At 46.0% G+C, this 13,256-nt stretch overlaps 1 protein-coding gene and 1 long non-coding RNA gene across 2 annotated transcripts; both read left to right on the forward strand.

Annotated features, from left to right (window-relative positions):
* The first annotated feature begins 1,203 nt into the window (after positions 1 to 1,203).
* On the forward strand, positions 1,204 to 10,900 carry LOC109295082 (patatin-like phospholipase domain-containing protein 1). Its single transcript, XM_019513735.1, has 7 exons — positions 1,204 to 1,693; positions 6,206 to 6,438; positions 7,198 to 7,263; positions 7,798 to 8,007; positions 9,320 to 9,373; positions 9,909 to 9,969; positions 10,881 to 10,900. The coding sequence occupies exons 1-7, from the start codon at positions 1,489 to 1,491 to the stop codon at positions 10,898 to 10,900; spliced, it is 849 nt and encodes a 282-aa protein (XP_019369280.1). The 5' UTR covers positions 1,204 to 1,488.
* Positions 10,901 to 12,027: 1,127 nt separating this feature from the next.
* LOC109295199 lies at positions 12,028 to 13,038 on the forward strand. The gene is made up of 2 exons (XR_002096689.1): positions 12,028 to 12,216; positions 12,647 to 13,038. It is a non-coding gene; the product is annotated as an uncharacterized LOC109295199 (long non-coding RNA).
* The last annotated feature ends 218 nt before the right edge of the window (positions 13,039 to 13,256 follow it).

A 13,256-nucleotide genomic window follows, 5' to 3' on the forward strand; every position in this document is an offset into this window, starting at 1 on the left:
ACCTGGTCATCTTTCTGTGGGGATATTGGTGATGCAGCCATTTGCTCAGAGACATGGCCTTTAAAAATAGTCTCTGTCCACCTCTGTTATGTTCCTGAGCAGAAGATATTCCCAGGGTGAATACTCACTTGTCACAACCTTCTCTCAAGGGGGTTGTTTCTGTAGGATCACAGGAAAATAGGGCTGGAAGGGTCATCATGAGCTGGAGGCAGGATTATCCCTGATCAGACCATCCCAGCCCAGTGTCTATCTAACCAGCTCTTCAAAATTTTCCAAGGACAGGCATGCCACAATTCCCAAGGATGGAGATTCCACAATGTCTCGGTAGCCCAGTGGAGGACTTAGATCACCTAACGAGGCTCTATGAGGCACACAACTAAGCTCTTTCCATGTGGCCCCCACTCCAAAACATTGGTAACCCCTGTGGTAGGGGCTGAGAGAGAAGGATTGGTCTCTTTTATTTGGACTTGCAAGCAACCTTTGAGAAGTCTCCCTCAAAAGGTGGTGTTATATAAGCTAAAGTTGTGGAAAGGATTAATTTATACCAGTACTAAAACTGAATTAGTTAGTACAATTATATTAATAACGAATCATTCCAACTGCTCATACATACTGCTGGGTTTTAAATTAACTGTAACCACTAAGAAAAAAGACAAGGACATTATTCTGTCCAGCTGAGTAAAAATATCTCCTAAGTGGTAGTCAAACCAGGAAACAAAATATTCTTCTATTGGAAAATGAATGAAGGTTGGTCACTACAAGCTTTTTCATACATTTGCTGATGGTGAAAAGAATCTCTCCACTGAGTTCAGAAAGCTCTGGAGACTGCCCAAAGACTGTCCTAAGAGTAAAGAGAGAAATCCCAGAGCTGACATCAAAAGAGAAAGACGGTGACAGGTGAGTTGTTCAGGTCAGGCTCCAGACTGTCCTTGTAAGGAGAGCTCACTGAAATGCGAAGTTTGAGTGTTTCTTTGAGTTACCAAACGTATTGCTTGAGACAGCTGTATGTTTTTGCCAAATGGAAGACTGCCTGGTAAGGTGCTGGCAGTACTTAGATACTGTGATATTGAATGTACCAGAATAAGAAAGGTGTGTTGCCTGTAGTAATTATAGCTTAGGGTAAATTTTGAAATAAAGCACAGATGGCACCATACTACTTGCCAAGTAGACGGGTATTACAGAATACCTTACAGGACTGATACATTTCATGAGTGGGTTGTTTTAGCCCTGGTGTTTACTAACTTACTGGGTGTTTTTGGAACTACTGCATGGAGTAATTTAAATAAGTAGTATCATATAAAAAGTCCTAGCCTTAAAACCTGTCACAGCTCTGCTCACAGCTGTCATTTATGGTCCTAGACATCTGGAGACAGTACGATTGCTAAGCACACTCCAGCAGCTAGCAAGCAGTGTGCTGTGTAGCAGTGCGCAGAGCCTCCCAGCCTCTGCCATCAGCTCCGTGCACTGGTTGAGCTCCTGTGAGTGGGAATGGATGAGACAGATCAAGTCAGCGGTGGCTCCCCTGCACAGTCTGTTAGCTTTTGTGGCTGTGGATTTATCCTCGGTTATGAGCTAGGAGTTATTCAGGCCCTGCAAGAATTAGCACCTGAGATGCTGGGATCGGCAGCCAAATTCTTTGGAATATCAAGTGGAGCAATCGCAGCTGCAGTATTGGCCTGTGGTGGCAACCAAGGTAAGGCGGATGAATGGTTTAGTTTGTTTGGTGTATTGTTATATGTGACTTCCCCTAGCACTTCACTTAGAATAGTCTAACTACTGACTGGATCAAAGGCATAGGACCGGAAGGACCAGTAGAGATTATCTAGTCCATTTTCCTGAACATCAGTTTTTAATCCAATACCCGTAACTGCAGAGTGCACGTACTGCAGAATGTATGGTAACAAATGCTCCCATACTTTTGAGTCAAATTTGAATTAATGTTATATAAATAATGTTATTTCAAACTTGACTGAAATCTGTGGGTGTGTGCATGCTAGCTACTCAGCAAATAGATTTGATGGTGACACTGCTTCCCTTTGGTATCACAGTATGTTTTCCTCAGTTGCAATGCTTTAGGTTCCCCTCATTGACAGTCCTGCTTTCATGGATGCCTAGGTGCTGGTTTTAGTCTAGACATAAGGTGCTAAGTGAAAGCAGAGGAAAGGGGGATTGCTTTGCGATTAAGGAAGGCAACTTATTTAGTTGAACCCTGTTACATCATGGCAGAACCAAGAACTCAACTCCAGGGGTGGCCATGATGCACATGGAAGCCCCTCGGTCCTTGTCTTGTCTGGCTCTCTTTGGGCATCCTTTCCTTCTCCTCGCCTGTCATGATTTGATGGGGGGGGTTCTGGGGGGGGGGTTTGTCTTGGTTTTTTTTTTTGTTTTTTTGTTTTTTTTAAAGAGAGGCTGCCTCAGGGCTTCCCAAGTCAGATCTCACATTTCTTAGCTCAGGTGTCTCTGCTCCCTGCCTTGAGAACAAATTACATGGCTCCAACCACCCCGACTGCACCCATGCCTCACAGATAATACTGCCAGAGTTGCTTATCCACAGCTCAGATGTTTCCCAGGAGCTCCTCTCTCTGTGGCTCTCATGGCCAAATTCCTTGGCCAGCTCAGGCCCTGGACTTGTATGCTTTAAGCCCAGTCCCTTTCTGACCAGGTGGCTCTTCAGTTGGCCCCTGCCATACCTGCAGCCTGCTTCTCAAGCAGCCTCTTCACCTCATCAAGTGACAGGCATGCTAAGAGCCCTGTCACATACCCCCCTCCACCCCCCACACCTTAGTTCACACTTGCCCAGGGGTATTCATCCTTTTGCTTCCATCAAGTAAGTGCTCTTCTTTTGGGGTGTGCTCCCCTAGCCTTTTTCCTGCCACAGAATAACCCAAACGGCAGTGAAAGCTGGGGTTTTCAGACACCCCATACTCACCTTTCCTGGAGGTGGTAATGTGTGGTATTTTATAGAGGCTACCCTGCCACAGTTGGCCCCACCACATTAACCAGCCCTTGGAAGAGTGCAGTTTCAGATCTTACCCAGGACCAGGAGATTCCCACTCTTGGGCTTCCTAGGTGTCTCCTATGCAGATCTCTAAGGCTGCCCATTCTGAGCATCTTTATTTTGTGCACCTCACAAGCCCTCTCCAGTTACTGCACTTTCTCCTGTCCTCTAGCACTCACCCCGTGGGTCTTCTTTACCTCCCAGACTTTCCTTCCTTTAAAAGACCCCCCGTTAATTCAGATGTCACTGCCCTAGCCAGCCCCTTCCTGGGCTGCAGGCTTCCTGACCTCCTACATCTCTGGCTGTGGCCCTCCTGGCCTTCGGTCCTTAATTAGACCCTGGCCCCACTCCTAGGCCAGTTAAAACACTGCTGGAGCAAGCATACAACCACTAGTCCTCACTCGCTTATGGGTCTGCTCCTCTAACCTTCCTGTATGGCCTTCTTTCTGGCCAACACACCTCATGTAACGGGGTTCAACTCCAGGGGTGGCCATGATGCACCTGGAGCCCCCTCTGCCCTTGTCTAGTCTGGCTGTCTTGGGCACTCTCCCCTTCTCTTCTGCCATGCCTTAATGTATTTTTCTTTTTTTCCTTTTTTTTTTTTTTTTTTTTTTTAAAGGGAGGCTGCCTCAGGACTTCCCAAATCAGATCTCACACTCCTGATCTCAGGTGTCTCCACTCTCTGCCTTAAGCACTAATTTAGTACATGATACTCATTCCTGCTGACATGGCCCTTCTGGGCTATGGGCTCCCAGCCCCAGTCCTCACCCCTCTTGGGCTACAGACTCCTTGACCCAGCTGTAACCTCCAGACTTTAACTGGCCCCCTGGATCCTGGCCCCGTTCCCAGCCAATTAAGACTCCTGGGCTCCCCTAGCTCCAACAGTCTCCAGCTGCAGGCCTCCATGGCCTTTGGCCCATCTCTGGACCCTGGTCCCACTCCTGCACCAGTGAGATCTTCGAGCTCCCTGACTCTGTTGACACCCGCTCCTCCTGGGCTACAGACCTCTGGGCTCCTTGGCTCTGCTGACACCTGCCCACCACCCCTGCCCATGGGCTATAAACCTGTCTCCCCTCTGGGCCATCTGGGACCTCTATACCTCCCTTGAGTCTCTTATACAAACCTCCAGAGTTGCTTACCCCCAGCTCAGATATTGCCCAGGAGCTCCTCTCCCTGTGGCTCTCAGAGCTAGACTCCTTGACCAGCTCCTGCCCTGGGCTTATATGCATCAAGCCCAGCCCCCTTTTTGGTCAAGTGACTCTAATTGGCCCCTGTCACACCTGCAGGTTGCTCCTCAAGCCGTTTCTTCCCTTCTTAAAGTGATAGGCTCAATAAGCACCCTGTCACTTGGGCTGAGTTGGCCTTGGCAAGTTACTCGGGCTGAGTTTTTCAAAGGAGTTTGCCAAGAATTCTGGTTATATACCAACAGTCTCTGAAGTGGAGGGTTTTTCTTTATTTTCTCATTGTCAATTCAGGACACAAGGTTTTAGAGGCAGAGACCACCTCTGCCTATATTATATGTATGAATGGCATCCACAATAATGAAGTCAGAATCCCAGCTAAGTCTTCAAGCCCTGATCTAAAGAGCGCTCCCCTGGTCTGGTTTTTTGATTGTGGGTTTTTTGGGAGGGTTTTGGAAACTTTGTTTTATATTCCCAAGTGGCACTGTGAGAAGTACTAGAACACCCATATTTTGCTGTCCAGGGTCTGGACATGATGGACCAGTTTAATTCCTAGTTGTACTCTGTGTATGTTACTCGTTTTGCCAGGCATTCATCTGGCCCTTCATCTAGGAATTTCAGGCTGGATGCGAGAAGGTTATAAATGTGAATTCAAGCAAACCTCCAATCATTTGGAGTGTGATGGCTTACCAATCAGGGCATGACAGTGTGACTCTAAAGCCACAGGTCTTGTCTGGGAGTTATGTCTTGTTCTCTGCCCCTGCTGAGCCAGCTGTAAATGAGTATCTGGCCATTGGGTTTAGGAGGAAAAAGGCAGCTGAATTCGATGCTAGCCAGACACCACTCCCTTCCATGCCACTGGTTACAGAAACTGAGATTCCACTGGCCTTACAGCTACCTACGCTTGGGACAAACTGTTCACCTGCTTCTGTTGAATAAACCGTCCAACTTCGCCGTAAGAAAGCACTAAATATTGCGGTGTCCTCTGAGCATATCAGACCTATTGTAAATAAAACCAGCCATGTCAGGGGCACGTAGTTACAGCACACAGCACCCAGACATGCTAAGAACAGGGCCTGACTCCACTTGTACTTCTGGCTCCCATCAGTGGCTCCTGGGATTATGAAACAAGTCTCCCCTCTGCATAGTAGCCAAGCCCTGGACAGCTTAGTTTTCAAGATCAAATGGGAGTAATGATAGTCTGTCCAGCCTGGAGGCCTACTTCGAAGTGTCAAGGCTTTTATTTATTTCACACATTTTCTCTCCAATTCCATCTCACCATGCTGACTTCACCATGATTCCCAGCCACAAGTCCCACCATTCCCCACACTATCTTCAGCCTACCTACCAGGTCTGCTAGGGGAAAGGGGCCTCCAAGCCTGCCACTGGAAGAGTCAGTACTAGTTGTGTTGCTGGGAGCTGCTTCCAATAGCAATCCTCATGTCTTTCTAGGCTTGAGACCCTCCCTCCTACAGGGACTGACATAGAAAGGAAAGCTCCTGAGACTAGCTCAACCCACTCACCGTAGCTAAGGGAAGAGAGGCAGAAGGTCCCGAGGGCAAAGGAGATGCCTAGGTTTATTTTAAACAAAGAAGTTACTGAGGAATAGCATTTGCATTACTTCAGGTCCAGACGTAAGAAACTGCCCCATGATTGCTTGTGAAAGGAGAGGCAAAGGAGTGGTAATTTGATCAGAAAGGACAGGATGATATGTCTTGTGTAGTCAGACTGAAACTTTGGGCTATGGGCAGCTCCTTACTCTGTAGGACCTGGAGAATGGCTAAGGCATCAGGCATTGCTGCAATAGCAGTAATCTATAATGATCTGTCTCAAGTTGAGCTTCTAGAAATGAAGACACCCAGAACTGGAAAGCACTCATAAAACTGTCCTCGGATTAAGTAAAAATCCCTGGGAGAGCAAACCACACGTCAGATATATGCACACAACTCCCTTTGACTTGACTGGGCCCCATGAGCAGAGGGCAAGACTTGAACTGGTTATAATGGAAATTTTTTTTTTACCTTAGAAATTGTGGATGAAATTTACTCTGAGGTAATGGAAAAAAGTAAGAAATCACTCCTCGGCCCCTACTCTCCACGTTTTCATTTCCTTAAGCTCTTGGAAAAGGGATTGCGTAAAGGCCTGACCGAAAACTGTCACCAGCTGGCCTCAGGGAGACTTCATATTGGTCTCACACGTCTGCCAGATGGCCAGAAAGTTGTAATTTCAGACTTCTGCTCAAAGGAGGAGGTCATTCAGGTAAAACAGACTTTGTTTTCCTTGCAGTTTGGAATAAAGTGATAAAAAAATCCCAGAGTTGGAACAGTAAGTGTGCTTATCAGAAGGGCTGAATTTTTCCATGTTTAGTTGATCTTAGTATGTGCCAAGTGCAAAACCACAAACCCAGCATTGGTTTCATGGAAAAGAACAGCTGGAGCCACACAAATCATAGGGCATTTTTACATGTGCTCCAGAGGTGCAGGGGGGTGCTTGAATTAGAGAGCAATGCTAGTTAGAAGTGTCCAAATATCATGTGTGTCAGCATCCTCCACGCTGAAAAAAGGCAGCAGAGTACTTTAGCTCATTGAAGGAGCTTTAGTTCAAAGTGTCTCGTCACCATTTTTCAGCATAGGGATGCTGATGTACATGACACAGGAGGCTGCTGGAGCACGGTAATTTCTGTGCTCCAGCAGACTCAATAAATCAAGTCTGCACATCTATAGGAGCACATAGGTTCTCTTCTTAGCTTTGTCACTGATCTGCTGAGTTACTTTGGCCATGGTAACTCCACTTTGTGGGCACCTGTCCACGTGATACCTCTCTTGTTTCCTTGTTACACTTTTTCTGTGTCCATGTGACAAAAATTGCCATTGAGCTAGCTAAATCACATCTGTGTATCCACATTATCAGCTCAGTTTCTCAGTCTGTGAAATGAGGAATGCAAAGCACTAAATAGGACCGGTCCCATCTTTTTCACTACAAATGTGTTTACTCTTTTATTCTCTCCTTTGGCTGTAGGCAGTGCTCTGCAGCTGCTTTATTCCGGTTATTTGGGGATGGATCCCTCCTTCCTTCCGAGGCGTGGTAAGCTCTTTGGCAGCTTTTCACAGGGGGATAAGAATGCTTGCATCAACCTGGGCCACGTTGTGGACTCCCAGACTTGACAGGGATGATGCGCACCTCCTGGGCTCTTGCTGTCTAGAGCTCTCCCTTGCTACCCAAAACATTCTGGCCCATATCTCCACCCTAAACCTCCTCAATGTATTGTTGCCTTGCAATACATTCCTGATGATATTTCTGAGTCAGAAGCTGTGACTCAGGAAAGCCCTGAAGTGCTGTTCATTGCTACCAGCTTTTCCATAACAGGCAGTACAGTCAGCGGATCACTGATTCACCATTAAGATGCTGTGTTGCCCTGAGCATACAACTTCCACTCTTTTTCCCTATTGCTTTTCTCTCTTATCCATTTAATCTGCTGGGTTCTTCCAGGCTCTCACTATGTCTGTGTCCAGTACCACAATGGAATTCTAGTCTTAACTGGGATCTCTATGGACTGGTCTACACCACAGCACTGGGAGGTCCTCCTAAAACATATATATTGTGCTTTGTTTTCCTCAGCGATATATTGATGGAGGATTCACAAGCCTGCATCCCCTCTCTGACCCAGAAACTACAATTTACGTATCACCATTTGCAGGAGAGAATGACATATGTCCAAGAGATTGTCCAGCTGCTTTCTACTCTATCAAGGTCCTTGACTTCAGTTTTCAGATCTCAGTTGAGAACTTGTGCAGGATCTCCTACGGCATATTTCCTCCTTTATACCTGGTAAGTAGTCTCAGGGACAGAGCTGTGTCTGGTGCAACTAGTCACAGCCCCTGGAGCTCTGCCCAATTTACTCCAGCTCAAAAGCTGCCTCACAAGAATGTCCCATGCTTCTATCAGACCCTTTGCAGATTATCTGAGGGCTCCAATTAGCTCAAGATAACAACAATAAATTGGAGAAAAAAGAAGCACAGGAAAGATGAGCCCAGTGAACCAGCAGGGCCTGAATTCTTATTTCAAAGTTGCATCCATTTCCATAGGGTTGTTGGTTGTAGCCATCTTGGTCTAAGGACATAGGCAGACAAGGTTCTTCAGGTAGACATGATATCTTTTATTCGACCACGTAAAAAGTTGTAAAAATTGTTCTTTTTACAATAGCTATGCATGTTGGTCCATGGGTCTCTTGTATATGCTGATTTGTATTTCACCATTCTGGATATTGATCCTGGTGTCTAAAAAGGGAATGTTGGTGCTGGAGTATTTCAGAGACAGTCTGATGGAGGGGTGATGTTTGTTAAATCTGTGATGCAAATCAGGCAAAGATTCCAGGTATTTGATCCAAATGATAGATATCATCTATATATTTTAGGTATAGTGTGGGTTTGATGCAGTTCTTAAAGAATTCTTCTTCCAGGTGGTCCATAAAAAGTTTGGCATATTGTGGGGCCATTTTGGTGCCTATAGCTATACCCATGGTCTGGAGGAAGTGAAGTTGTGTGTGATGTTGAAGTGTATAAGTTCAGTAATATCTTTAGAACTGTACTCCGAGTTGTAATGTTGCTCTTGTAGATATATCTGGGCAGGCTTGGATGCCATCCTGATGCCAGGACACATTCAACATCTGGCCAGATAGGAGGTCATAGAACAGGGGCGGGCAATTATTTCAGGCAGAGGGCTGCTTACTGAGTATTGGCAAGCCATCAAGGGCCACATGCCAGGCAGGCAGGGGCAGATAAATATTAATTTTCTAAATTTTTTAGGGGCCCTGTGGGCCGGATACAATGGCCTGGCGGGCCGCATGCAGCCCACAGGCTGCATTTTGCCCACCCCTGTCATAGAAATACCCCTGTGCCCCAAATCCCACAGTGCTCTGCTTTTTCTCCCACCTCCAAGGGAAAGGAGGGAATGAGAACAGCTGGTTCCCTGACAGCCTGCACAGGGGCGACCTCCCAGTACTTCCAAGACTGGCAAACCAGCTCCCAGGTTGCAGGCACCATTAATAAAGATCCCACCATGGAGTCCAGGAGACAGATCAGAGGTCAGCTGTGATCTGGCTCCTAAGCCAGGTTAAGCGCCTGGTGTGCCTGCATCCCAGGACCCAACAGTGGTCTGGACTCCTGGATTGCAGGCATATTGGGATCTTGAAAGGGTGAGTGGTCTCTTGGCAGTGGCAGCAGAGGCCCCATCATCCTTGCCATCTATGGCTGCCTGTAGATGGGGAACTTTACAGGTTGCTGGGGAGCCTGAGACTGACTGGGCTTTTGGGCTGCCCAGGAGGCTGTCTGAGTTGGCGGGGGGGGGAGAGCTATACTATAGAGTGATTGTACGTAGCTGTTGCCCTGGAGAGCATGGCTTTCCATGGCCAAGGGGTCTCTCCCCAGCCAAGGGTCTCTGAACCTGTGGCTGCCCACAGCACTCATTAGTTTTATATTGCTAAAAATCTTGTACCACCAAAACAATGATGCCCTTTGAGAAACATACAGTCTATACAGTCAAGACAAGAGGAGCCTTATTAAACAGCCGCAACTTTGAGAAAATCTAGCCCTCATTTTAGGCCCCTGAAAATGTGTATTGTCAGATGCAGTCACCTATCACTGTCTTTCTAGTTATTAAAGCTCTACACATCACAAACCCCCCCCCCAAAACTCTCCATTTTATGAGCCTGGAATGGTTTTTCTCTCCAGAACCTACGTGAAATGTGGAACCAAGGATACCATGATACCATTTACTACTTGCAGATGAAAAGTAAGTGCTGCATGCAGGTTGCATAGCAAATGAATTATGTTCTTTCCCTCTGGCACTGACACTTAAGAGACAAGCTGAATAAAATTCTGCTTGGAATCCTTAAGGTTGGTTGGTATTTAGGAACTTTCATAGCTGAAAGCAGGAGATGTAAGAGCTTTAGCAGAAAACCCTGTAACTGGAGCTCTTGTGATAAAGGTTGACCGTCTGTAGCCCTGGGCAGAGGTGACATACAGTGCACATGGCAGGGCTGGAGCATTGGCCAGGAAAGATACGAGGCAAGTTTTTTGACCTCAGGAAGGGCATTTTGTGCCTGAAACCTGATCTAACATCTCTTCAAAATATTGAGTCAATCCAACAAAAGAGAACAACAGAAAAATCCTTGCCTCTATAATGCACACTCACCAGTGTCTTAGGTTTCCATATCCTAGGATTGATTTCTAAAGAGGAAATCCCTCTCAGGGTTTTCTGAGCCTTGCCCTTTCCTTGGACTCTATCACTTGTGGGATTGGGGCCAGTGTGAGCTTTATGGTAGCTATGGGCGACCTTATTCTGTCACACTTGATTAGGCCCCAGACTCTTGCACGAGCAGGAGCAAGACTGTTCTTTACTGGAAGTAGTTTCTGTAGATGAAGTGTTGCTTCTATATCCCAAGCTTCCCACCAGCAGCTCACTCACTGGTCCAGGCACAAGCTACAGAGCTCAGTCAATAGCTACAGCTGTGGGAGTGTCAATAGAGCCACCAGAAAAGGTGGCTTTTGGGCTGCTGCACCTGCATGTCAGGAGGTGCTCTTCCCCACTCCAGCAGCAGCAAAACTCTACCCTGCCTGTTACAGAAAGCAGGAAAGCTAGAACATGTGGGGGATGCATTGCTGCCCAAGACAGTATTGCCCTGTTGCACATTTGCTTTTTAGAGCAGCAACTCTTGTACTAAGCCACACATGCTCTGACTTGTTCGCTGCCTCCAGGCCCCACATATTCCCACTCCTGCCTGGCTTCGAGGTGAGCACTGGAAGGTGTCTAACCTGGGGGAGGGATCCTACACCCTATACCCCAGATCTTCTGCTTCTTGGATGAGTGCCCTAACCACTTACCCACTGGGGTTAAAACCTGCAAGAGCCCTCCTCTTCTGGCCACTAACATCCATTAGTCATGGGGTTTCATCTCCTACTATTTCATGACCTTTACACAGCTGTGTACTTGCCCAGCCTACTGGTCACATACACTGTACTTGTATACATTTTTGCCTAAGCACTGCAGAGTAATGGAATCAAAAAGCTCACTTATGTGGCAGAAACACTGTCATTTAGGCACCCAGAAGGCAATAGATTTCCACCCTAAATGACTTGACATGAACTCTAGGGCAGAGCTGGGACTAGATCCCAGGTAACCCCAGGCTCAGTTCTGTGCTTCCCCATTCATGTCTGATTTATAGTTTTATAGATGTTAGACCTATTAGATCATAGAGTCCAACCCCCTGCCCTGGGCAGGAATGAGTGCTGGGGTCAAATGACCCCAGCCAGATGTCTGTCCAATCTCCTTTTAAACACCTCCAAGGAAGGGGACAGCACCACCTCCCTTGGAGCTTATTCCATATTTTGACGACCCTTTTCGGTAGGCCTGTAACCAGATGAGCAGCCCTCCTCTGAACCCTCTCTAGGCCATCCACATCCCTCCTGAAGTGCGGTGCCCAAAACTGGACGCAGTACTCCAGCTGCGGCCTAACCAATGCTGCATAGAAGGGAAGTATCACCTCCCTAGACCTGTTTGTGATGCACCTACTTATGCAAGAAAGGGTGCGGTTAGCTTTACTTATTACCTCATCAAACTGGTGACTCCTGTTCATTTTGGAGTCGACTACTTTGTGTAAGAATTGAGTGTGACACTGTGTCAAAGGCCTTTTTAAAATAACATCTACCTCTATTCCTTCATCCAAGCATTTTGTGACCCGGTTGTAAAATGAAACCAGGTTAGTCAGGCAGGATCTGCCTGCTATGAACCCATGCTGATTGCCCCTTAGCATCATTTTACCTGCTGGTCCTCCACAAATGTAATCCGTGGTCCCCCACAGATGTGATCCTTATGCATCAGTTCAGGCTTTGCAGCAGCACGCGACTCAGTCAAACAGTGAACATCAGAGTATTTTTGAAATCTCAGGTGCTTTTTTGTTACTTTGGGCAGAGGAACATGGAACAGTAACCAGAACACCCAAGACGACTCCCCACAAGCGGCTGCAACACAGTCTCCCAGGTCAGGGATCCTCTTTTCTTTCTTTAGTTTTATTAGCTGAATTACACTTATCTTGGTAACTGCAGGAAGTTATGTACCAAGGGCAGGATGAAGCCTAGACATTGCATTCCTCTAGTACTGGGCTTCTTGCTCCCAAAGGAGATTCTATTTGATTAGCTTGGGTGTCTCAGATCCCTACACAGTCAATAGGTAGATGCTGGAGGTGTCTAGGAGTGATTTATATTTAGATACCCAGATGGCCTACATGGAGACTTAAGAGAAATAGGCATCACCAAAGCTCAATTTAGAAAGCCCAAGGTGAAATGTGTTATAGCCCCATTTCTTATAACTTCTTTGGACAGATTTCTTTAGAGATCCTAAATCATTGTTTTAATATTTGCATTATTGGTTTCTGTTTGTGTTTTCTTTCTGGTTTCTGCTCCTGAGTCAGATGCCCAAGAGAACAGGAATTTATCTGGATTGCTGCATGCTTTGGCTGAGATCTTCTTGCAGAGTTTCTGGAATTACATCAAATATCTTCAAAAAATACATTCTGCAAAAATCTAATGAGGACTGAAATGGAAGTTTCAGGGGGGAGAAGAGTTCTTATATTGGTGGGCATGGAGAGGAAGACATGGATTACTGTACATCCCGAGTCATCCTCTAAAACATTACTAGAAAAAACTTTCTGGGAGCTGCAATGTATACACAATAGCTGATCACATGATATAACATTATTTTATTGATGTTCATTTGACATGCAGAATTCACTTGTGATTTTTCCACATGTAAGTAATGTTTGTAAGTACTAATCATGATATTAAAAACTTACAGCATCATGAATTTATGCTTCACGCTACATATAAAGTATTAAATTTGTCCTGTTGTTCAAATGTTTTTCGTGGAAACATTTATAAATGAGTAAAAGGTTATAATCTGGTTTCAGCTGATATGTTTGTGTCGTCAGGCATACGGTTTTTAAATATATACATTTTCTATGGAAATCAAATGTATTTAAAAAAAACTATTAGGCAAAAACCTACCTTTCCTGCAGGCCTTGA

Source organism: Gavialis gangeticus, unplaced genomic scaffold (genome assembly GCF_001723915.1).
Source record: "Gavialis gangeticus isolate Ggan-Ray unplaced genomic scaffold, GavGan_comp1, whole genome shotgun sequence".
Classification (NCBI taxonomy): domain Eukaryota; kingdom Metazoa; phylum Chordata; order Crocodylia; family Gavialidae; genus Gavialis; species Gavialis gangeticus.

Excerpts from the sequence above, each read along its gene's own strand:
- LOC109295082 (XM_019513735.1), top strand. The coding sequence starts at position 1,489 with ATGGATGAGACAGATCAAGTCAGCGGTGGCTCCCCTGCACAGTCTGTT. Across the intron at positions 6,439-7,197 it reads CAAAGGAGGAGGTCATTCAG|GCAGTGCTCTGCAGCTGCTT; the intron begins GTAAAACAGACT and ends CTTTGGCTGTAG. Across the intron at positions 9,374-9,908 it reads CATATTGGGATCTTGAAAGG|AACCTACGTGAAATGTGGAA; the intron begins GTGAGTGGTCTC and ends TTTTCTCTCCAG.